Below are 26,358 nucleotides of genomic sequence, written 5' to 3' on the forward strand. Positions count from 1 at the left end.
ACAACGAAGGTGGCACTGAATGCATCACCAGTGCGACTGACTGCTTGTGTCACTTCCAAAATAGCTCAGGAAGCTGAGGAAAGCCAAAGCAGAAGTGAAGGGGAGGAGAGTTCTGCTCTTTTGATGCCCAGACCCAAAGGCCTCTCATTCCAGACTCCAGCCCCAACACATTTGATTATGATCATGCCCAGTTTCAGTCAAGAGCAATAACAAACCATGCATGCTACCTTGACTCCTGTGTTTTTATAATGTAGAATTTACACATCAATATATGCATTTTGTATAAGTTTTAACATCTGATGCGGTTGTACAGTAAGGCTGGATTTTGTCTTGCTAGCTTGCAGGGAGTATTCTCCTCCAAACTGTCCACAATAAATGTAGTTAACGAAGCCGTAGCATTATGATAGTAGTTAAATAAGCAAACTACATCTAATAATAAATTTGATATATTAAATAAATTTAGTCCATATTCTGGATGGAAATCGCTCTTCCTAGACATAGCCACAGTACATCAACACAGCTGATAATGTGGGATAGGAAATTTTTTTTCAATAAAAGCTTCCAAAACCCAACATTGCAACCAAGTAATAGCTATATTAATTTATAAAATAGATGTTGGTGAGAGTTTAATCTAAAGAGACATAGAGGGGCTTTCCATGTAAGATTACACTCATTTCCAAATCTTAGATCTCTTCCATGAAGGTGTAGGGTTTGCGCAAGAACAAGATTTGTGATCACAGGTAAGGATTTGGACCAGTTAACAACTGGAAGACACAGGAAGAGAATACTTTTATATATAGTCTGATCTAAAAAATAAATACATATAAGAGTTGCCTTTCCCCCCACCCCAAAAGGTGTTATTTATATTTAGGCTGTGGAAATAATTTCTCCCCCTTATTTTCCTGTCTAAGATCAGCTGGTGCTAAGGGCTGTTTCAGGGTAACCAGTAAACCTAATGGGATTCCATTCCTTCCTGCATGGCCGTCCTCAAAAATCAGGAAATTACAGCCATATCTGAAGTTACCAGCAACCAAAGGCAATTCTCAAGGTTTAGGTGGACTGTTCTAAAAGCTGATAACATGGTAAGTTGATTTTATTTAAAAAAAAAAAAAAAAAAAAAAAAAAAGGGGCTTGGTTTTGAGTATAGCTAGCAAATAGCTCCTGGCTGTACAGCAAGATTGGAAAGTGAACTCCTGGAGTCACATATCTTCCCAGCAAAATTAAACAATCACCTCATGCACAACTTCTCAAATGGCAAGCCATGCGCGTCGGACAAAGGAGTCTGCAAAAAGACAAAGAAAATACTGGGAAGCTTATTTATTTTTGTCTGAGAGATGGAAGGTAAGAAATATTAGGGAAGATAGTAACGAACTATCCTATTCTACATTAAAAGTTTTCAAATAATTGGAAGAACAACTATAATATACATTTACTGTAAATCTGGGCTCCCTTAAGCCTAGAAACCCTGTAAGTTCCAGCAACAGCCTATATCAATAAAATTTATCTCTTCCTCAATCTGGACATTCACAATGCATAAAATAGTATCAGCCCTATTAAATTACTATTTATGACAAGCTCAGGGAACCAGAAGACAAGCAGTACTTGCTAAGGCACAGATGCAATGTACAAGTCTCACTTAGCTGAATTGCCCATGTTTCTCAAAAACAAACCTCAACTTGGAGGAGTGATTTGTTTCTGGGAAATGCAAAAGGCAGACATGCTGTGCCATGCTGGGAAGACAAATGAAAATACAAATAACAATCAATGCAATTTATGGTTTTATACTGAATCTAAGGTGTTCTCAAGTTCAGTGCTTTCAGTGTGCGGTAGCACACAGCGTTCTAGTAGATATTCTGCCATTTTTTTCAGAGTAGTTATGTTATGATCTATAATGTCTGTCCCAGCAATACTTCAGAGGTGGCAAAAGGGGGTAGGTATTTCTTCACAGCCTCACTTCAAATTACAAGGTATTAGCTGAAGACGCTGACAGACCTGGGTTTGGCCTAACAGCTGTGTTGTGAACAGCAGCAGAAGCTTCAAGATGGACATGCAGTCCTCTCTTTTATGCCACCCAAGGAACATGGAGACTAAGGACAGTAATTCCCAGGAAGACTGTGCAAAGCCCATCATCATGATGTGCTCTACAACAAGCATGCACCACACAATAAAAAAAATAAAAAAACAAGACTTAAGAAAGGGGGAAAGAAAGAACCATCAAAACCAGAAATAGCCACAGAAATGTTCACTAGGCTTCTTAACTCTTTTATCAAGGAGAGAGCCAAGAGATATCATTTCAGAGTCCAAAGAGGTTAAAGACGGGGAAAAAAAAAACCAACCCCAAAACAAACCCAAAAAAACACACCCACAAAAAACCCTCCAACCTTCCCACATACTGCCAAGTATGATTTTTTTGGAGCCATACCAGTTGCTTCGCTTTCAAAACACACAGTGAATCCCTCAAAGGTAAAATTAATGGTTGTACACCACTTCTAATGTCATGGATACTGTTCTGATACTTCTGCTGGGAGAAAGTTGGTCTGCCAGAAGGCTATACTGGGACAGTAACAAGAGGAATACTTTTCCAAGACATCTCGGGAAGCTGTCAAAAGGAGCCTACCACTCAGGGAGAAGTAATACATTGCAATATGCATGGTTAATGTTGACTCAGAAGAATGGTAGGAAGAGAAGCTTCATCAAACACACAAAAGGCTGCACTGAATATTTCACAGCTGAACTGCTTTATATACCAAAGTACGTTCTTGCTGCCAAAAATACATAAAACCACAGGCATTTTTTCCATGAGCTTTTACCGAAAGGAAAGCGATCTGCCTGGTAGAATTAACAGCGAAATTTGTTCTTCCTCCTTCTCCCCATGCCCCCACCCCCCAGGATAGCAGGGATGTTTTAAATACTGCATTATGGGTAGCAACATTCCAAATTTTTCAAATGCTTGAAAGCAACATTCCCCTTTTGTAATACTTGGGGTTTTAATGATTATTTCTGCTAGGAGTATAGTCATTAACTTTTGCTTAGCTAAATATGACATACAGGAGGAGGAGTCTGAGAAAGTATACCTTCATGTTGAAGGGAATGACCAGACATGACAATTTGGTAAACTCACACTTTATCCATCTCTTCACCCACACAAATTTGAATAAGGGCACCAGCATGCTTAGCATGAAAACCCACTGTGGTATAAAATATCCAGCATATTCAAAGCCCAACATAACTGCATACACAACTGCATGCAAAAATCTTACTACACACCTACCATTACAGTAGCAAACCACACCTGCTAAAGAGAATGGCACTTGACTTCAAAATTGCTTCTTCATGATAAGCTATGGGAATACATTGTATTTCACAAAGTGAAAGTGCTGAACAGCAATCCCAACAGGAAAAAATAATCATTTTTCAAAATGTAAATTTTTAAAAAAAGATTAGCTGATTGCTAATAATCTTAAACATTTAAACAAACCCATTCATACAGTCAAAACTTGCTCTTTAGTGGTTAAACTACTGCAGGAATTTTGGCACATAGTCTTTTTACAAATTAAGTATTGTTTTACACGTCCCAAATGTGTTAGTCATAAACATTAGCAGAGGAATACAAATCACAACTTTTTAATAACCCTGCAGTAATTCTGAACTTGTTCATCTGAACTTATTTAGCTTGTTTTTCCTTCATGACTGGATAAAGCAGACTGCAGGATTTTGTGCAGTGCCAGGTCTTGGCTCCATCAGTTGCTCATTAAACAAGATCTGGAATTTAGCATTGGATTGAATGCACATGGGAACTCATGTGAAGCTGCTCGTATATCATTGATAGCTCCGTTGTTAACACAAAGTTTATCCAAGACGGTACATTTTTTGTTGACTTGAACAAAGCTGTTCGCCATCCTCTGTTTTTGACGTCAGTGGACAACTACCCACTAACAGTATCTGTCACTACAAAATGCTTGGAATTTCCTCACTTATAAAAGCTGGAAAGTTTCAAGTATAGACCTTTCATTAAAAAAAAAAAAAAAAAGTACACATTATTAGCTTTCAGGATGAGAATATTTTGTGATTATTAGGATAGGACATTTTCACCGAGTATTTTTTTCCAGTAACCTAAAAATCAAATGTAAACAGCATCACTGACCATAAGGAACAGATGTTTAAAGCCATAATTTTCTTCTTCTGATCCAAAAAAACATGGACTCAAATGTAGGCTAATTCCTCAACATGTAAGCACCACGGTAAGGTGATTAAGATTTTTCTCATTAACTGGACAACACAATCATTCTAGTAGGACCGATGTTGGATCCATCTCTCATATTTGACACAAACGTGGAAAACCAGCCCCCCAGCATAAACCAGGCTATTTACATCCACTGCCTCCTTCTTTATTCTTACAAGCGAAATGGCCCATACTGAAGAAAGTTGTCCTGGTGGAGGCTCCCTCTGGACCATGGAACTACCTCCTGAGCACAACACACAATGCTCCTTGTAGGCGAGCTCTGTGCAGGCTGCCCGGATAGCCCTCGCTGCATGTGTGAGCCAGCAGCATAACAGCTGGCTGCACGTACCCAGTTCAGACAGCTATCTGGACAGACACACAGACATATTCTACCCCTGCAGGAGGTTTCTGTGCTGACAACAATGCATTTCAACCTTGACCTAAAAACCAAGCTGCTGCTTCGCAAACACATCACTTGCTTCTGACCCCTCTGATTTGGCCGAAAGCAAACATATCAACAAAACCCAGTGCTTCACTGGTACAATACAGTGGAAATTCCCCTTTTTCAGTGTGTCAAGATGCCACCAGCTATGAACCCAGAGACAGACAGTCCTGTTTAAAAATCCAGTTTTAATCTTCTACAGAACTCTCAATCTATTATCTTGAGGCTCCCATCTTCCCCAAACATGCTTCTGTTCTTTTCTCCATGGAAAAACCCTTTCATAGAGAGCAGTTCTTTCATCTTTGTTTTTCAGGGTACTAATGTTTTATGTATGACATCCATATAATACATCTATCTATGCCATGTTATAAAAACAAGCACATCTATCTCCCTGTAAAAGTGCAACCATGTTGCTATGTTTCTTAGACATAACCCATACCCAAAATACCAGGTATCTGTTGCTGCAGGCGATTGTGACAAATCATAGAAATGGCATAAATGATTTATTCTCCTCTTGGAATCAAAGCTTTATAATGCTTTTTTTTTCCCCAGTTATGTCATCCACCTACGAAGGATCATAATTATTCATTGATCTGATTACTAAGAAAGGGTGGTGTTTTGATACTCTACATGCACGGTGAATAAACACAAATAATAGTAATAGTTTAATGTCTTTAGTTCTAGAGACATAAAATAGGATATACCTAAGCAGCTCTACAGATACAACTTTCTCCCTTTATATGAGGGGATGGACAAAAAAACCCAAATTTATTTTTAAAAATAGAAAAATTAGTAAAACCCCAAGGCCTGCTCTGTCAGAATGGACAAAGCAACAGAAGCATTGAAGAAATTATATTAAAAGCTTGTTAGAGACAACTTTCTGTTCACAAAAAGTATCTGTATTCCTATTCTCAAAAGAGAACTGATCTCTTTGGAATTGATTGCACTAGGAAAGGTATAGCCTAACAAAAAAAAAAATATACACACTTGCAAGAAACCTGCAGCTGCTTCAGCTTCTTCTGAAAGAAGCTTCTATTTTCACAACTGCATGACCTCCGAGAAGCAATTCCAAGCAGATATGATCTGATCTTTGGCTCCAAGGCCATTCCCATATGTACTTTAGAAATAGTGCCCACACTGGCTTTACAGCTCTGAAGTTTTGTAGAATTTTATCTTTTGAGTGAGCCTTGTCCCTCTTATCAGGGTCCTCCCACTCTGCTATTGTAACATCTTCAAAGAAAGAATGTAAAGGCAGAGCTGACATCTTTCTGATGGGAGGGATCTTTTTTTCTCCTCTTTTCCATCCATTTGAATATTTTTATATGTATGTGTATATATATATTTGTAAACGCTTAGATTTCATCAAAGGAAGATTGTGAACATTGATCAGTTTTGTCCAACTGACCAATCAAGATTCAAAGAAGCTGCCTCTTTGTGGAGTAAGTAGAGAAACTGAATTTGTGTAAAAGATGTTCCATACGTGTCTTTAATTCATATTCATTTTCTACCTTTATGGAAAAAGAAAATTTAAAAGGATATAGATGCTTTCTTTCTTACAGAGCAGCATTAGGTCATTTTTGCATTTCATTAATATATGAAGCCCAAGATCCTACTTTCACATGTTCTTTCTTGTGATAGGGAGGTATTCTGTAACAATGTTCTTAAATGCTTCCCTTGATGGGTGAGAGCAACAATGATAAAAAGTCTCCATCTTCATCAAATGGAAGGCAAACCCTCTTCAACACCAGTCACACACGCTAGGTCAAAGCACCTACTTCACGTTAGCTCCCCGTGTTGGTACTGTTATTGCTCACCAGGATTATGTAAGGGTATGCAATGTAAGACAGTGTATTAAGACAACAAACAAATCACAGCAACATATCCACCTATCCTAAGTCCTGTTATTGAGCCAACAAAACAGACTACAGCATTTCTAGGATAATTCTAAAGTAGAATACGTAAGTCCACAGAAGTAGATCGCTTCCCGTACATAAACTTGTTCAGCTTGCCTGCATGTTTCTACTGCAACTTCCATCACTGGCCCACCTTCAAGGATGGAGATGCAAGGTTTCCTCGCTGTGTATCAACTGATTTGCAGCAATGTTTTGTACAAGCTCTTCTTGGCAGTAAATAATTCAAACTCTTCTAAACCTCTTTTAAGGAGAAACTGAATCTAGTGTAATGCAAGTAGAATTGCGAAGTCTACATTAAACACTTTCACCAGGCACTGGAACACTTTCAAAGCTGAGTAATTATGATTCCCTGTGGTTTCATAGGTTATGAGAAACTAAAGAACAACTCTGAAGTTGCTTGTTGATGTCACAGAGTTAGAGTGTTTTATATACTTACCATACTGAGTTCCTAAAATAAACTTTCTTTTTTTCTTCTTTTTTTTTTTCCCCTCTTCACCTTTTTTTAAGCACAGAGAAGTTGCACAGGGAAGAGCAGCTATCCAGCCAAGGATCTTGTCTGCTGCCAGCGCATAACTGCCAATGTTTACAGGCAATGTAAGAACAGAACACAAACTGGATCTGTCTCCTTCATACTGTCCCAGCCCTCCAGTTACCAGCAGCACGTGAACCTCCTGAACTAGTGGTTTCATACCAGACCATCACATTCAGTAGGTACGGATCGATATCTGAGCCTGTCCAAATCAAACTTCGTCTGTGGTTTACATTGCCATTGTCAACAGCTGTATTAATATTAACACACTTCTAGTAGTTTATCTTCAGAAACACAGGAAAAACATTTCAGAGTCGTTAAATTTAATTGCAAGGAAGACTTCTAATCTGCACCATTTTCTTCAGGTTAATTTATCTTGAATATTCAACAGTAGGCATATCTATGAGCAGAAGGCAGAAGTATCTGAAGGAAACCGTCCTCGAGCCCTGCTGTCAACAGAAAAATGAATCCTGAAGTCTCCAAAAATGCCAACTTTTACCACTTTCTGTTAGGTATGGTAAATTATTTCTATCATTTTTACAATTAAACAAATTAACCTCAGATAAATTGAAGCCATAAAATCACCACCAGTGGAACCAGGAAGCCTTTGCTGCCATTCACTCTCATCTTTGCAGTACCAAGCAGTCTTTGCTTTTTGATGGATATGAATTTCTACAAAGTGAATAAAGACTTAGGAATCAATTTAATTAGACTTAGTAATAAGCTTTTTATTTTCCAGTGGTTAAAACCATTTAATGATTCAGATTCAGTTTGTAAAAATTATGAGGTGTTCATTTAAAATCTTAATCCAAGAAATTGCTCAGGTGCTGCAAAGACAACCAAAGGCAAGCCTGCGCAGGCAGGGGCAGGCAGGGCTGAGTACTTTTGCCTGTTGTGTTCCCAGCTCGCCAGACACAAACCAGCTCCAGCCCAAAACACTCAACCATTTTCATGTGATGTGTCCAAGTTAATAGGCTTTATTTAGATACAACACTGTAATAATACTTCTACACAGCCCCAAGATAGAGCAGTCTTCCATCAGACAGCTCAGAGGCACTGTAGCTGAGCTCCTTCCTCCACCAGGCACGCTGGTTTGAAAATGTTAATCAGCCTATCAGGGTTGGTTTCCCTGTAGCAAGTGACAATTCTCACATGAAATCCCTTTCATTCAATACTGTAAATAGGTACCTTAAGACACTAAACTTGAAGAAATCCATATCCAGTTATAAAGAAATCAGGGCTCAGTGCTGCAAACTCTTACTCTGACACAAAGCTCCTCTAAAAGCTGGTGGGACCACTCTTCATGAGTGATGTCCAGGTTGGTAAGATTCTTATAACCAGACTCCTGTCAATACTTTATTTTATTTTTTTAAATTCAATTGCTTGTATTCTAGTGCTGAAGTATCATGGGATTCTGTATGCAAACAAATACCAACAAATACATCAACACATCTCTAAACACTGCTTCCCAAAGTATTTATGCGTCTACTGCCAGAGACATTTCACATACCAAGCTGTGCACTGAGTTCACAACACATACAAATACAGTTAAAAAAGCAAAGTAATTTTACAAAGGTTCCAAAATTATACATTCAAATTTTGCTTATAGATAGTCACATAGAGAAGCAGCAGCCTGTGTGTCTGCATCTTAACCTACTCAGCTGCCTGGTGAGAAAGCAAGAAGCAAAGAATTCCACTCTCAGGACGTTACTTTACAGCAGTAGAAGCAGTCCACTTATAAATCACCCCATGTCAACCCATTCTGCCTTACCATACAAATATCTCAAAATACAGTACAACAACGCACAATGTGCTGTGTGTCCAAGTGCACACAGATCATTTAAAGATTGTTCCCCCTTGCATTTACTTCTTTTTTTGTTCCCTTTTGCTTCTGACTGGTGTTATCAGTAAGATATATAAATATGCTTATTTCATTATGTCAAGGTTAGAGTTAGTTAATTTGTTTTTACACTGGTCACACATTTGAATCAACAGGAAAGCATTTTAACACTAATAGTATTTGTTTTTAACGACAGAAAATTCAACGCAGAGTAACAGAAACTACATTTCAGCACAGCTCTCACATAAGAGTTTAACAGAATAGAAGCTTGGAAATGCGATAGAGGAAACTTCCATTAAGTGCAGAAGTCCAATTTCCAATTAATGTAAACTAGAAGTGCCAAATAATAATCTAAAACAAAACCACTCCTCACCCTCCCCCCTCCCCGCCTCCAGTAGGTTTAGTTTAACAGTATCCAGCCCAACTTCTTTTGACTTCTGGCGAGTAAACAAAGAGACGACTGACATTAAGATAATGCCAAAACGATAGAAAATAGGACTAGAGATAATGCAGTTTTGCCACTATTGACTAATGTCTTTATAAAACGCCTTGAGAGTCACATTGGTAAGGACAGCAACTCTGACCACACAGACATATCCCCTGCCAAAACATTCTGGTTTTATGAAGTAACCTTTTGCTTACATGAAAAGTGCATCCTACTAAAATAAAAAACAAAAGCAAATAAAAAGTGGTATTTCTGGAACAACAGTCAGCTATAAAGTTTTCTCAAGAAATCTCAGTTTATATATATATATACATATATATGAATGAGTTTTATGTCCAGAACATCTCAGAATTTAAACAAATGAGAAGACTACACTAGTACAGTTATGGATGCTTGTAGTCTGGAAAGGATCTGTTACATCTCCCCAAAGCAGACATGGAACAAGCTGGAGCAGTCTGGGACATAAACATGCTAAGCATACTGACAGTAACCATTTGGGGAAAGAAAAAAGGAGGGGACAAAAGAAGTTGAATCATACCCTAACTAAAACAGCTTTGCCGGTACAAAAATCTTTGTGTAGGTTAAGGTCTATACAGAGGAAACATAAAGAGAAAAACAGAACTAATATGGCAGTTTGCAGAAGAGAGAAACAAGAAGAAAACAGGGGCAAACAAAAGCAAATGTAAAGCATGAAAAGAAACTTGTTGAAGGAAGAGGTAAAAAAGAACAAACGTTAGTACCTTTGGGGTGGGAGGAAGAAAAAAAACAAAGCAGCAGTGACTTATTTCATATTAGACTAGGACTTAATTTATTCAACTGTATTTCCCTTAGCTACTGATCTTTTCACATGTAAAATATCAATAGTTGTATCTGTAGCCATAATAAACCACAGATTAAGTAATTAATTTTTGAATCACCTCCAAAAAGAGCTAACCAACATTTTAGAAGTGAAAGATTACAAACTGGGGAACCCAAAAATGATTTGCAACTATCAATAAAGATAAAAACCAGGTATGAACCTCTGCAAAACAGGAAGAGCTATTTTGCAAAAGGATATTGACAAACACTAGAGGCAGGATTCTGCTGCAGCTGGAGGTTAAAACTCAGGTAATGAATGCTGAAATATATAAGAAGAAAAATACTTCCTCTTTTATACTTTGGGTTGAGAAGAGTGAAAAGAAGAAGTAATATTCCCACTTTGAAGTTCTCTTGAAGTTTTATGAAGAGCAGACATTCCAGCCTACAGCCACCATCAACCAACTGCTTTTCTAGAAATTGCATCGCTTTATGCTACCCCTTGAAACCAGCAAAGTAATCCAATTCAGAAAAAATCACAAATGTAGACCAAACATTTTGAAGAATTCCAGAAAGGGTTGCACCGGAGAGGAATTTGGGGAACTGAAGGCAGTGACAGCAGCAGCAACATGGAACTACTAAAAATGTGTCTAATGATTCCTTAAAAACAACATGAAACTCTCATTTCTTCTCCCCCCCCCCCCCCCCCCCCCTTTTTTAGCTGCATGTTGTTTTTGCTGAATGCTGTACAGTTAATACAGGCTTTTCCACTGAAACATTATACCCATACTCACAGCAACAGATGAGCATTCCTGAACTACTTTGCTACCAGAAAGTATGCACTTTATTGGCCTTATCATTGATAAGACATTGCTCAGGCCTTTCCATTCCTCTAAACTCGAAAATATTAAGTAAAAACAAAACTGAAGCCCTGAGCAACACTAAAGGCATTATGATACACATTTAGTTGTTATCTGAGATACCTTTAAGGTATCTGTCAAAGTCTCTCCATCTGCCAGAGACAGATGACCAGAAGAAAGCCCTGCCCCCCCCTTACTCCAGAAGGTCTTTCCTACAAGAGTGCAGCCAGCATGCCACCAACCCCACTTTGTTCTGCAGTGCTACAGCAAGCGTGGCCAGTTCTCCTTACTCACCATGGAGGGTAGATGTGGATGACATCCTGTGGCTTGCTCTTCAGGTAAGCTGCTGTCTCTCTTGCAAAGAGGACTTTGAGTATTGGTTCTCCTGCACTGATGACAGCATCCTCGGATGAAAGCATAGCAGGAGACTGTTCCAGCTGCTGGCAGATGGCAACTTGTATTGTACACTCTTCAAACATTTCTAAGATCTTCACAATTAAGACACCGGTTTTATCTGGAAAGTAAATTAAAATAAAAAACAAAAATGCAAAATCTGGATGAGGAGAAAGAAATTATAAAGATATGCATCCCTCTGCTCTCTGCAGATCTGTCTGAGTGTGAAAAATCTACGCGAGTAGAATACACTGCCCCACCAAAAGACTTACGTTGAAGTTTTGTGGCCATTTTTCTTTTCTTCATAAATACTATTAACCGTGGAGACGAAAGCCTACCTGCACTTCTTCCAAACACCAATGAAATCACAAACTCCTCACAACAAGTCCTCTCCCACCACATCTGAACTTTTTAATATTGCAACTCATTCACTTTATTCAGTCTTTTTTTATTAGATACTGCATAAAATAAATTTATTTAAAAAAAGAATAATCACACTGTGTTAAAAGTGAAGCTGTGATTGCCCTCCTTGACCTTTCTCAAAGCAAGAGTTGTCAGGGACCAAGTTAGAAGAGTTTCTGTTAGGTACAAAGCATCTAAAAGCTGACGATTCACACTTAGAGATGAATGTGGAGAAAGAGGGAGTAAGATATTCACTGCCTAAAAATAATTATCACAAAACTTATCATCCATTTTATCAGGAGGCAATCAGGACACAGAAGGCTCTCTCGTTTTAAAGAACATGAATAGATACCAGCATCCCCACAGTTCAATTCTAAGCACTTTTGATATGCTGAACAAGAAACAACAGAAATGATATTACTTCTACCTCCCTTTGCAGTCTGCACAGGGTAACAGCTACTCATACAGACCTGAGTCCGCACTGTAAGATTATGTAAAATTTATTCGCTTTCTCACCTAGCCCTGCTCAGATTTGCACGCTGGTCACTGAGGAAAGAATTGTTGTTATCTACCTGCCAAATGCTACGAGCAGTTAGGGGAGAAAGATGGTGCCAGAGGACAGGGCAGCAGCACCCTAATTCTACCCATGTTGATTCACAAGCTACACTGGGAAAAACGCAGCATCCTGAGAAAAACAGCTGAAATAAATTACAGTCTTCCCACAGCAAAGAAGCAGGGGAGGAACTACGAACATGATACTAGAACTTAATGGCAGAGCTGTACTAGTTATTTGTTTGTTTATTTTAAGGCCCATTTCACAATTGTGAATGTCTTTCCTTTGGAAAATAAATGAAAATATCTTAGTTACGGTTTATGAGAAACTTTAAAATATTTTTTCCCTGTTTGTATTCCCCAGTCTTTATTACATTTTATGCTGAAACTGAAATAAAGTAATTTTGAAATATAAAACTGAAACATTCTCAAAACCACTTTTATGTGAATCAAATTTTCATCACATGCAACATACTTCTGCAAAGTGTTCTGTTTCCCATGAACTGGTATTTTTCAGCAGCATAAAGGGTTCCACCAGAAAGTCCTCTATGTGATGTACATAAGACATTGGTGCTCAAGGCATTACAGCTCAACCTCCTTTTCCAGATCTGAGAAACAGCAGTAGGAGAATCGATGCTTTCTGCCAAGTCCTGTGAGACTGGCTGATGAAAAGAAGTGGTTGCCACTGCTATTACTCCTCACTGCTGTCACCTTCTGAGGGAAGGCTGCAACATCATGGTGCCACTCTAAATACTCACTGCACTGTGCTAAGGTCTGCTTATGTGCAAACTTCTGCTAAGTGTGAGTGCAGACTAGTTTTCTATGCCTAAAGGCAAGGACTTAGAATATTCACACTTGAATTGTGTTTTGCCTGACTAGCTGCAGTTGTGGTCCTCTGTCAACCCCAAGTCATCTGGCACACAGAAACAAATGCCCCTAACCACAAAAATTCTCAGCTTTCAAAGTGAGCATTTACCTCTCCCCTCTAGACATACTGCATAATTTGCATTTTCATCCACTTTAAAAACCAAGTAACAAAATAATCAGCTTCAATTTTAAAAAACAATAACAGTCTATAAAAAACCAAGTATTAAGACAGCTTATGAGAGAGACTGTTCATCACTTCTGAACTACACATTTCTTACACACAGAATTTTATGACAGTTCTTACTGGTCAACAGCGTACATGTTACTCAGCTGATAAAGCAGGTTGAAGAAAATGAGTGACAACCTAATAACATTCTTCTTTTAAATACCTCTAAAACACTGATAAATAGTAAGTAAATCAAGAACTATACCTATATGAAAGCTTCTAAAAGGCACTGGAGGAAAAAACCCTACCAAGTACCAGCATCTCTTGCAAGCCAGTCTTAAAGTTGGTGCAAACACTGGGAGCTGATACTAAATGGAGCCGAATGTTTCTATGTTAAAAGCATCACAATTTCAGCTAGCCAAGTCTCACACTTGGCACACATGCACATTCTACAGAACCACAGACTATTTGTTTATTTAGATGCACAGAGATAGTTTAATGTAATTACTCAGAAATTATTACTGATGATGATAGAATGCTCTCTCAAACAGCATGGCAAAGCACTTTGGATTCCTGGCATGTGATGAAACACTGAGGTTCAGAAAGTAGTTTCATTTTTAATTCATTTGGCTCTTGTATTGTTAAGTCAATCAAAAATAAATCAAATATATGTGGCTGCACATTTAAGGGATAATTTGTGGGCGAGGAGATCGGCTGGATCACTGCAATTTCTACAGTTTCCAGAGAAGTTTACTTGTTTGTTCATCTGCATGAAAAGCTCACTGCAACATTTTGCAGTGTTCTCTTTCACCTTTGGATAATTCACAGAAGTTCTTACTTCCTTGGTGAAATCCTCATTCATGTAATTTCACTTGCAAAGCAAAATTACAGCCCAAGAAATTAAAATTCACAGATGCACAGGTTTCCTGGCAATACCTAGTAATCTTAAACCAAGGAAGAATATCTTAAAATAATACGTATTCAAAAAGGTGCAAGCAATAACTGTGCTGCAATCCTGCCCGTTCCTACGCTGCATATTCCTTCATTTCCCATTCTGCTGTCTAAAGCACTTAAGGATTTCTTTCTTCAGGATTAGTTTTTAACAAAATCAATGAGCTAATCCAGCTAATTGCAAAGCCACCAAAGCACACGAGCAGGTATTAGGGAGAGGAAGCATCAAGTAAATGGAAAGGGGGCATGTGGGGCAGGAAGGGACTGAGAGATGATGGTTCTTTTCAGTAACAGCCCAACCAAGCTGGATTAAGCCAGTTTCAAGCACTATCCAGTTACTTCTTTTCCCTTATGGTGCTCAGGCTGGACTGTCTTTAAGAAGCTCCTTCAGCACACAGGAAGGACAGGCAAGATGAGGTTACCGAACAGAGATACAGCTGTTCAAGGTGCGTGGTCCACAGGCACATTTGATTCCATAAGCATACACATGTTCTGCAACTCCTGGCCAGACTCTCATCTTTTTTGAGCCTTAGTGTCCGCAATGGGTAGACACATGCTACAGCAATGAAAACATAGGTCAGAGCATACCTAGTGTTAACTTTCAACTGCCAACTGTAGGCATAATGCTATACATTGGAGGGACCTTGAGAAAGAGTAAGAACTGCAGGTACCTATGGAATGCTCATTTAAAAAAGCTTCAGCTTGTTTGCTTGAAGGTAACCTTTCTTCCCCCGTTGAAAGACAAGCCCACATACACACACAGAGTGAGCATACAGCTGCCTGGATGTGTTTAGAAATCTTCCATTCAAGCAGCAATTTGAGGACTGCTTAAGAAAGCAGCTCTTTGGTGCCAGATACCTCTGTTGCACTCTGGCAACAGCGCAATGCTTGAGGGAGATAAAGATTGAAACCCAAATTGCTGCCTGATCAGCATCAGACATAGGTGCATTTCTCAGGAAAGCCTTGGGCACTGTGAGCTCCTGGTGACAGAGGGCTGCTGCAGCTCAGCAGTCCTGGAAGACAGCCTAGCACAGACAGCTGCCCCTTCTGGCACCTCTCTGCAGCCTTCACAGTCAGCTGGGAAGTCAGAGAAAACATGCACTGACACAGGCTCAAGGATCATTTGAAATATCTGGCCCCATGAATATAAACAGAGAGCTTATTCATCCCAGGGACATGAAGTATAAATTCAATCCCTGATACGCAACACTTGAGGTGCCACAAAGAGAGATAGAAAGGCGCTGATAAATCTGGTTGAGTGTGAATTTTGAAGAGGTATTTGGAATGTACAACGTGCCTCCTTTAAAGAGCACCATTTAAAAGGAGGGGAAATCAGCCAACAGGGCCTGTAAGGCTCCGTCACTTTAACAGAATTTTCCATAAGAAAAAAAAAAAAAACTTTCACAAAGACACGCAGCAACATGCTGGCTACTAGTGATTCAAAATGTTGGCCACAGAAGGGCTGGAGTACAAGGAAAATCAGGTACCACTGATAAGCTGGGTTAGTTTCCACCCTTAGAGGTCACATCAGCCCGTTGCAGAACACTGCTGCAGTAAGTGCCACCCACTGGAAGGCAACAGACAGAAATCATTGCTAGATGGACCGTGATCAAACAAATTAATTCCTCTAGACCTCACAAGTGGTCCAGAATGAGTGAAACCAGCAGGAGCAACTGACTGGTGGGAGGAAGAAGCCATTTAAGCAGGGAAGTATTTCTGGTGAAGCTTCTCTATGATTGACAAGAACCTCCCTCCCAGCCAAGAAACAAGGTCTAACAAAAACCATCCAGCAGCCCTGCCATGAGGGGTCGGCCAGGCAGATTCAGCACCACCCCACCAGCACATGCTGGAGCCACATCTTCAAGCTCCTCAGACACAGATGAAAAAATCCCGATCCAAACCTAGGCAAGTGGGACATTAGCCTCTCATTGCTACTGTTAGGAGAACCTTTGAAATCATAGGGAAAGGTCTTTTTGGCAACAGTAGTAACAGAATGAACCTGGCAAAGACCTTGGGAATAATTTCCAGAAAAGCCTGATGCTTCACAATTGTGTGATCAAAACAAGTCTATGTTATGTACATGGGTTCAGAAAAGCAACAAGTAGCTTCATGGTACGAGAAAGAAAATTATTTAGAATTACTAGAACCACAGACGTTAGTTTTGGTTCAGAAAGTCCCTAAGTTAGAGATCTTTAGGAGATCATCGGAAGAATACTTTGGGGAAATATCAAGTGTTAGCCCTGTTACAGGTTTTCCTAGGCATTTAGGTAGCTCTTGTCACTGCCAGAAACAGGATCTTAGGCTAGAGTAATTTTTTGTTTGATCACCTAGGAGATCTGTTCTTACATCCATAGTCAATTATTTAATTCCAATTGACCTCTAGGATGTTGGTGTCTCACTCCAGTTTGCAATCCAGACGTGAAGTAGCTCAATTAATCCATGAACATATTTCAAGTGCGTGGAGATGAACAAACAAATTTCATGCTGAATGCATCAGTTTCCCCAGTTAGTTCCTTTCATTTCTGTTTATTATTTCAGTACATAGGGTGATGCTGCCCTTCAGTCATATACCATGTCATCAAAACATGTTTTGATGCAGTACTTTGCAGATGTTCTGCATTACCCTGAATTCCAGGAGGGTTAAATAAGAAAAAAAAATAATTCCCTGTTCCTTTGGAGATCACGGACCCTGAGATCTTGAGCCTTTGGAAAACTTCAACATGACTCTACATCTCTGGCAGAGGGAATGACCTTAATCTTCAGACCTAATAAAGTGGCTTCACAGCAGATGCATATATTTAAGCCACATCAACACCAAATGTACATGGTCACAGATGATGATGCACTGGTCATGCCAAGGGCAGACTAGGAGGGAGTCTAAGAAGAAAGCCATTCTCCTTTGACTCTTTAACAACCAAAAAGCAGTTTGGAAAGAATAAAAGGAAAAACATTGAGGAGGAGAATTAAAAAAAAAAAAAGTTCAGACATTCTGACTTCAGTGCCTGAAATACAAGTCTAAACTTCATTTTAATAACTCCATAACTACCAATAAGGAAGACAAATGAGGAGAAAAACATAAAAATTATGCTCTTTTGGGGACTGCACATTTTATGTTTTTCTTGCTACACTGTCACAGGAAGCTGAACACATGGCAGGGAGAGGATCCATAGGACCTGCTGTATGGGAACTGCATCAGATATTAACATCAGTAAGACTACATGCAGTTTCACCTCACTTAAGTGAATTTTGCTGAAGTGTTACTGTTCAAATGATACAGAAGAACACCTGTAGCCTTGAACGGAAAGCTCTCAAAGGGAACAAACTCTCTCTTGACAGCTGATAGAACTCTAGCAGCAAAGGAGGCCCTACAAGACCTACAGGGTGAGGAAAAGTGCTTTAGGACAACAACCTGGGGTATGCAACATCTCCCAGGTCCTGCAGAGGAAGCTGGGACGGAAGGTAATTTACCACATTCTGCATGATTTGAATGTGTTAGCTGGGACAGCCAGGGCACCTCCATGCAGATCAGCTCAGCGTAAGTAACAACAGTAACACCACCAGCACATCAACAGGAGCAAGAACAGCTGGGCTGGTTCCTGCATGGCTTACACTTCCCTGAACAGTGGAGTATTTATGGTCTCTGGGAGGTGTGATGTTCGTGTATTTGTACCTGAATGGAGGAATTCAGAGATGGTTTTCCCTGAGTAATACTTGGAATTTGTGCATTGATAGCTCTGGCTGCTGTTACATATTTTTTTTTGGTGTCTCCAGAAATGAAACATCTGCAGGCTGACTCTGTGATGGTGGGTACTCCTGAATTTTTCAATTTTCCATTCTTCCATAAGGATTTAAAAATCTTGCAGTGTTGAGGGAATGCATCTCACCCACAGGGCTGAAGGACTTGATGTGCCCATCTGAATATAACAATCATACATGACACACAGTAGAAATAAATTTCCATAAAGGCCACAGTAACAGTGCAGAAAACAGTGAACTACAAACACACAGAACAGATCTTACAAACACAGAAGAAAACTGGAGTTCAGTAAAATGCTAAGCAGTGTACAGCTCTGCCCCACTGACCATTCCGGAAAGAAAGAAAGAAACAAACAAACACACAAAAAACCTTCATACGCTAGCATGAAGAAGAGAATAGTAGAAATTATTATTGTGATAGTAAAAAGCCTCTAGTAATAAAGGACAGGCACCTACCTATCACTAAATACATGTGCACTATCATGCAAAGCAAGAATGACAAAATAACAGAGAAACTTCTCAGCCACAAGACCTACCCCATAAGTCACATGGATAAAAGAAACCAAGCAAGCAGGGCAAAAGGTAAAAGAAACAGTCCTTCAACACCTTCCTTTTAAATCGCTAAAAAAAAAAAATACTCATGCAAGTAGAGCTTTCTGAAAAACAAGACAAACAAGAAAACCCGAGGGATTGGGAAGAAGATGAGACTCCTTGAAGTCACATTAATATTTGAAAAACTGCTAACAAATACTTGTTTCATGCAAAGGCAGTCAGGACAACCTGTATTTGTTCCTGCCAGCTAAACAGTCAAAATGCACAATTCTTGATCTTAATGATATCTGAATTAAAAGCATCTGTCTTTCTCCCTTATAACAAATTACTATTACTTTTGTCAAAAAGCTATCAAACAAATCATATCTACAAACTGCAGTTTAGAAGCAAATTTGTGCTGTACCAGACATAGTTGACTTTTCTAAAGAACATGGCTGAAAAGTTAAATCATACTTAACTGGCAAGTTCTTTAGAAATATGAACTACAAGAAATACAGGTGTTACCCAGGTCTGACCCAGGTCAAATTTCTACTAATCCTAGCTAAAAGCCTTTATAAAATACTATTTCTCGCTGAAAGTACAATGGACCATTAATGTTGGGAATAGCACCTATTGCACTAAGAATGAAAGTAAATTTCTTCTTTTGGTTCGGATGGGTGGATCAGATACACCTTATGGAAGTATGAAGTAAAGAAAACCCCAATTTATGCCTTGTTTAATAAAGCAAACCAGCAACACACTTCCAAATTTATCTCACTCAGTTATTTTTTTCACAGGCATTATTTCATCCCAACATCATTTAACTTCTAATTGTCTAATGTGGGTTCCAAAACTGCAGTTGCTGGACATGCTCCTGGGACAGCATTTACTATCTGCAGTGGAAGAACAGCCAAGCCTGCATTTTCTAGTTCAGGCCATAACATTTTACTTTCAATCTCAAGTGTAAAAAGTAAAAATATCAAAATACAGGCATAAATCAAAAGAAAAACATTCTTTTGCTTGGCATCCCATTATTATTCCTCCTCCTCCCTTCTGTAAAAGATTGCAGGTGCAGTTAATAACAAATTCAGCAAGCAGGTAGATACCAAGCAGACCCTTGCAATCCAAAGTCAATGTTGAAAACCAGGTAGAGATTCCAATGTTTTCACAGCCTGTACAAAAACATCTGGTTGCTATTCTGATCTATACATGTTGTTATTCTTCCTGGGCTGGTAACTTCTGAAGCCATTCAAAAATATTTTTCTCAAAGACACACCAAGTCTTGCAGGCATGATGGCTTCTTGCCACATCTATATGCATTTTAAAAAGGCTGCTAAATTTGGCTGTGCTTTAAACAGTATACATTCTTTATAAGAACATATGTAAGCTACTTAAAATGACTGTGCATGCCATTATTGTTTCTCATAAAAAAAAAACAACCCAAAACAATACAAAGAATTCTTGTTTGAAAAAGACAAGTTTACATTTGATTTTTTCCTTCCCAATGCTGTAACAAGTTCAGACAGTTGACTAGTAAAATAAAAAAAATTAAACATAAATTTCACCACTTGCCAAATTTTGTCTGTAATTTATAGTATTAAATCTTAAGTTATAAAAAAAACTATCAAGAACTAAGTAAATAAGTAACAACTAGCAAAGCTCAGACTTTCATGCTTGCAGAAGAATTCTGCATGGTAAGAAGAAACGCTGTTAAGGACTACTCTTGTTTTCTTCATCCACAGAGATAAATTTTTATGCAAGTCTCATGACATTCAAGCTGTTAAAATCCTTTCTTCCTATCACCTAATAGTCACTGAAACTGAAAGCAGGGGGAGTGATTGTTTATGTCCTCTTCTGTTCTCCCTTCCTGAAAATGTGTTGTTACATGTGAAACCCTGTCCTCATCTCCAGGGCTTCATCCTACTCCCTTCATGTGGGTGCTCCACTTGCCTCAGCAAACTGAAGAATTGTTGCTCCTTGAAGGTCACTTCCCCCTGAGAGGAAGGAGCAGTGTGGAAGGAAACATCAACGGTTTGGGTTTATTACTGAAATTCAATTGTAGTCCAATCCCAAAACTCAATCTCAGGCCAACAAATACTAAATATCTTGTATCAGACTACAAATGCTAAGGAATAATATGCTTATGCATTTTAGGTAACAAACTGTTTAATAACTGGAAGGAAAATAAAAACAATAGAAAATAAAAAGTATAGGAAGAAAAATATCTGAAGTTACAGAAGAAATTTATATGAGTTTGCTTCAAATATTGTTGGTGTCCTGTCCTATAGACAGGAATGTTGCCTGAATGTAACTCAGAAAAGCACTGTTTTTACTTCTGCATCATGCAATCCCCGTATAACAAGTAGACAGGAAAAAGGTTTGGGGTTTTGCTGATTGTTTTTTTTCCTCTCTCAACTGTCCAGATCTCCTCTTTGCCCAAACAGGAAACTTCACAGGGAAGTTGCAGCACTGCATGCAGGAAAAAAAACCTTGCAAATGGTCTGAAAGCCCTTGCACATAGTACTCTCAAACCATCAGCTTGACTGATCAGAGACTTGCTGTTATGGGGACTGCACACCTCTCAGCCTCCCTTACATCCTGTCAAGAAAAAAAAATTCTGGATTTGTGGCAAAGAGCCCAACATCCATCTCCATTAGAACTAACCACAGCAAGCATCCAACAAACACTGCATAGCATGGGCAAGCTTTCGTCTTCTCTCCTTTCAGGCCTCTGTCTGATATGGTTAGCTTGATTACAGAAGTGGAATGACCAATCACTTGCAAAAACACATATCCTTAGTAAAACACAGGGACCGGCTGCCAAATGCAATTTTGACCCAAAAAGATTTATTCTGCCCTGCAGAATGAGTCGGCCAAAAATGAGACCCCCACGCACTGCATAAAAACCAGAAAGTGCATGCTGAAAGGCGGCGCTCTTTTCTGGGGTAGTGATTCATCCCAGTGACCAAGAGGCAGCCAAACCAAAATGCTTACTTACAGAAAGGGGTCAGAGGAGCAAACAGAAAGAAATTAGGAAAAAAAAAAAAAAAAAAAAAAAAGAGCCAAAACAAGGGGGGGTTGGACAATGTGAACATTGATACAACATAAAAGTAAACAACAGCAAAACAAAGGCATAAAATTCTGTAACATGAAGTGCCTAACGAGGGGGGAAGGGCCCGCACTTCTGGAAACATTTCTCCTTAAATCTCAAATGGAAGGACGACTTCAAACTGATCTCATTTGAAATCGTTCCCCTTTGCTTTAGCAATGAAATTCTGGTCTGCATATCTATGGGATATCCAAAATGATGTACCACCTCTCCCAGCAACTAAGTTACTTCAATCCTCTGCATTAATCTTCAGGCTCCTTTGATAACTCATTCAAGTTTGTCATTTGAGAAGTTCTTTCCTCTACTTTTGTAGCCAAAGTCAGAAACAATCCTGGAAACAATGTGGTTTAGAAATATTATTGGGCAAAACAGAAGTACCTCAGATTAGTTAGACACCCTTAGTATGAACCTTAAAAGATGAAAGCTTAAAGTGGTATGCATTTGCTGTGCTGACACTTCACATTTCTAGACTAGAAGCAATTAGAAGGTTATCTAGTTACATTACTAGAATTTCAACCATTCTAACTGACATTTTCCAAACCAAACACCAGTTTTATTTCAGTGACATGAAATGGTATGGCCATTCAAAGAACAAAACTGTCAAAAACAAATTCTTTCCCAGATAAAAAAATATCCCCCAAATATTATCAAAGCTATTTTAATGATTATTTTATCATCTTTATGCTTTGGAATAAAGTTTGGGAATTGGAAGTGAAATTTTGGCTGTGAAGTTGAAGTGTATTCCTAAATTATGGCATGTTCAGCATCTTTCAGAAATTTTAGCAAATGCTCATAAGGTAAATGAAACAGTAGTTTGTCTAAAAGACTTCTAACTTGCCCAAGTTCTTGTAGATTTTCACTACGATGACAAAAGGGATATCCCAGAAATGGTTCATCTTCTGCCAAAACTAAATCATCTTGAAGACACTCATCAGAATTTTTAAAATGTACTTAACAGAGCAAGGTATTTTCCCATAGCCTTTTTCTCATAAAATGCTAACAAATTCTGACTCATTTTCTGAAAGAAGAATAATCAAAGAAAGGAATTCAGCCAGAGGCAGACTTTAGCATGGAATATTTCAGCCTAGGAGTTAAAATCTAACAAAATGGTGAGCAGTCAAACACAGCGTTTTGTAATGACACCTGTGAAGCTAGGACAAAAAGAATATTACCATATTAGCGATGTTACAAGTCCATTACTGTAGAGAACACTACAGATTTTAATTTTCTTTTAAAGACAGAACTATTCAATATCAATTTCTGTTCCATATTTCAGAAGCAAGAGGATGTCCTCATACCACACAAGAATGATAAAGTAACCTCCTATCCATTAGTAACTCAGGTGGAGGATAAACATGCAGAAGGCTTGGTTGGTTTTAAGTCAGCATGCCTGTATAATTTTCAACACAGCAGTTCTGAAAAGAGTTGGCTAAAGACATTTCTGGTTCCCTGATGTTACTTTCTAGGGAGTCTTCAAACACTGGAGAAACTCCAGAAAACTGAAAGGATGATGATATTGTGCTACAATTCAGGAAGGGCAAACAAAGTGACCTACAATAACTGGAGATCAGCTAGCTTGACATCAGATCTAGGCAAAGTGACTGGAAAAATAAGTAAAGAATTAAGGTCAGAAATATAACGTGCCATTCCACATGGGTGGCATTTTGAACACATAGTATGCAATTTGCCACAGAATATAAGCCCTCTAAAGCTCCAGTGAGAAACAGTGGGAGTAGTTTTAGCCAATAGTTTGGGTATGACTTAAAATCATACAGCCTGCTTACAAAAAACCAACCCTTTTCACTATAAGTAACGTACCCTTTAAGTGGAATGCAAAAAAAAAAAAATACACAAAAAAATTTCAGAGAACTAACTTTGTGAATTACAGTTAGAGCTTTTTATCAGTGGAGAATCACAACCAAGTAAAGAGCAGTTCCAGCAGGATTTGAAAATAAACACTCATGCTATCAAATGGTTTTATCAATGACATAAAGACAAGTTAAAAAAATAATATAAGAAACTGTGTGGATAGCATTAATTCAAGAAAATTTGTGACTAAAAGAGGACAGGAGTGACATACACAATGACCTGAACTGCAGTGTTAGCTGGGTATACTCAAATGAAGCAGACCTAGATACAGTACAAATACTTCCCTGTGTTTAAGTAGACAAAACATAAATGGTAGTTGGTGGGAAATGGGATCTCAGAAAACAGCTACAGATGTTATGAAACCATATCGGACAATCAATTCAATGTGAAGTCCCAGCATCATGCTGTGACCAAAGCCAGACCAGACTCATATACTTACTAGAGGCCTTGAACATACAGGAGGCCGAGTAGTGAACTGGACCTGGCCAATGGTTTTAGTCTCATCAAAACTGGAGGAATACAAAGTAGTTGTGCTTGTTCTTAAGACCATGTTGAAAAGTTTGAAAGGGTGCAATAAAAAGCCATGAAAATCACTTGAAAACTGGCAAAAATGCTTTAGAAAGCCTTAAAGAGTTCAGTCTGTTTAGTTTATGAAAATTATGAGGCAGCATGATTTTGCAATGCAAGTGCCAGAAAGGGAAAATGCCACATACTAAAGAGTTCTTTAATCTAACGGAGAAAGGCTTTACAAGAAATTGAAGAGGGCAACTGAGGCCAGACAAACTCAGATTTGGAAGAGAACTCATTTTTAAAAATTTGGGAGTGGAATTAAGGACAAACTCTCAAGACAAGTGATAGACTTCCTGATCTGCATGTTTTCAAATTAAGACCAGAGGACTGAAAAATAAATGGAAGTTAATATGTGCTCAGAAACAAGTAGTCAGCTTAATACAGAATAAATGCTTGAAATTTTGTAACCTACACACACACACAAGCTGACAAAAAAGCCTAAACATTTCTTTACACTTAAGCTCTATGAAACCTTTATCTCTCAAGAACTGCTACTGAAAGAAGGTGCTATCAGTCATTTGTCACTAACGTGCATAACTCCCACTGTTTCTCTCTAAGTGCTCACCGTAGTCATGCTTCACACTCATTTCATGGTTGTATTCGGTTTGTCCATATTTGCTGTCATTAACAATTTCAGCACTTACCCATGACTTCAAACCAAAGAAAAACGAACATGGAAAGAGGAAAAGGTGGTTATAAAGAAACAAGAACAAAAAAACCCATATGCACACTCATAAATTAAACCTTGAGTTGTCCTACAACCTGCTGGCAACACCATTTCCCTAGGTGATGCTGGAAATAAAGGAGTTGTGAAGAGTCCAGATGGATGCTATTTAAAACAAGTCCTTTACCCCTAACGTTCAAACACTTTGATGACTGAGATGTTATAAACCATCGTATTTCGCTGAAATGCAATATTAGGTCAGAAGACAATCAAGACAGCATTCAACTCAAGTCAGGCAAAACCCACAAATAATATAAAGTTCATTTGTACCCCAATGTGGGCCATAAATACACACATGTACGTATGTACTTTCACAGAATAGTATACGTATAATGTTTCTTACCTGAGGGGATTTTAGCATCTGAAATACACTGATGCCTCCAAAAGCTAATGGCAGATCTTTCTCTGTTCTGCAGTCGACATAACCTCTCAGCTAGCCCACCCCTGCAGAGGATAAAGGAATGTTCAGTTTTGCCAGGAATCAGTATTCAGTTTTGCCAAGTGACAAGCCATAGAACAGATGGAATATGTATGTTTTGACCCTTAGAGACAGAAACATACGGTAAAATTAAATTTTGCAGAGTAGTTCTCTTAATTTTGATTTTCGAATGGATATACTCCCAATAGAACATACACTTAGGGTCAATACATACAATAAAACATATTCTGGGTGTCCAAAACCTTCATATTTTCAGTCCTGTCTCCAACACAAGGACTGTACCGGAAGGTTCCCAACTTTTCATTGCATTTATACACATACCCTGATAGATACTACAGACCATTGCGAATTCAAAACAAACCAATGTAACCACCAGTTATAACAGGTCGGGATTTTTTTCCTCACAGATTTGTTTGTCTGTTGGCAAGGAGTGATCACAAAAATATTCTTTTACCCATACTTGACCCTATGATTCATTTCACAAGCTGGGTCAAGTGTGCAGTTTCAGTGGTCTGAACACTCTCCAAGATGAAATTAATTTAGCATTCCCAAGGTAAGGAGCAGAGGAGTGGCATCTAGTACAAATACATTTAAGGTAACACTAAAGAAATTCCTACACCTGGATTCAAAGCCAGAAGACATAATTTCTCACTTTAAGAACAAAAAGACGAATGTGTTGGAAGCTGTCTTTGGGCTACTTACAAAGAACTCTGGACTACTACGGGCGTATTTGAGCATTTTTCTTTGGCTTCAAAGAAGTTATTTGCATAAAACCCTACTTTGTTCTTTCTTTATAGAGTACGTTTTTCCACAACAAGCACTATCCAGTATATCAATGAAGACTTTTGCTATGGTAAAATGTGTCCTTGGGTTAAACTGGTTTAGGAATCAGCAGAGATAAGATACAACCACCTCATGATTACTTGCGCATGTGAATAGACTATTTTGGTTTAGAAAAAAAAGCAAAATAGATTGGTAAAGCTC

The 26,358-nt window shown here is 38.6% G+C and overlaps 1 protein-coding gene across 3 annotated transcripts in view; it reads right to left on the reverse strand.

The window, feature by feature from the left end:
• Window positions 1-26,358, reverse strand: part of SPIDR (scaffold protein involved in DNA repair) — a 209,168-nt gene that overhangs the window by 115,707 nt on the left and 67,103 nt on the right. For all 3 annotated transcript variants that reach the window (XM_080381474.1, XM_080381472.1, XM_080381473.1), the window contains exons 7-8: window positions 25,279-25,379; window positions 11,341-11,560 (exon numbers count right to left, since the gene is read on the reverse strand). In XM_080381474.1, coding sequence (XP_080237600.1) covers window positions 11,341-11,560; window positions 25,279-25,379 — 321 coding nt within the window. The remainder of the gene's footprint in view (window positions 1-11,340; window positions 11,561-25,278; window positions 25,380-26,358) is intronic.

The sequence above is a fragment of the Falco punctatus genome, assembly GCF_963210335.1.
Source record: "Falco punctatus genome assembly, chromosome: 3".
Classification (NCBI taxonomy): domain Eukaryota; kingdom Metazoa; phylum Chordata; class Aves; order Falconiformes; family Falconidae; genus Falco; species Falco punctatus.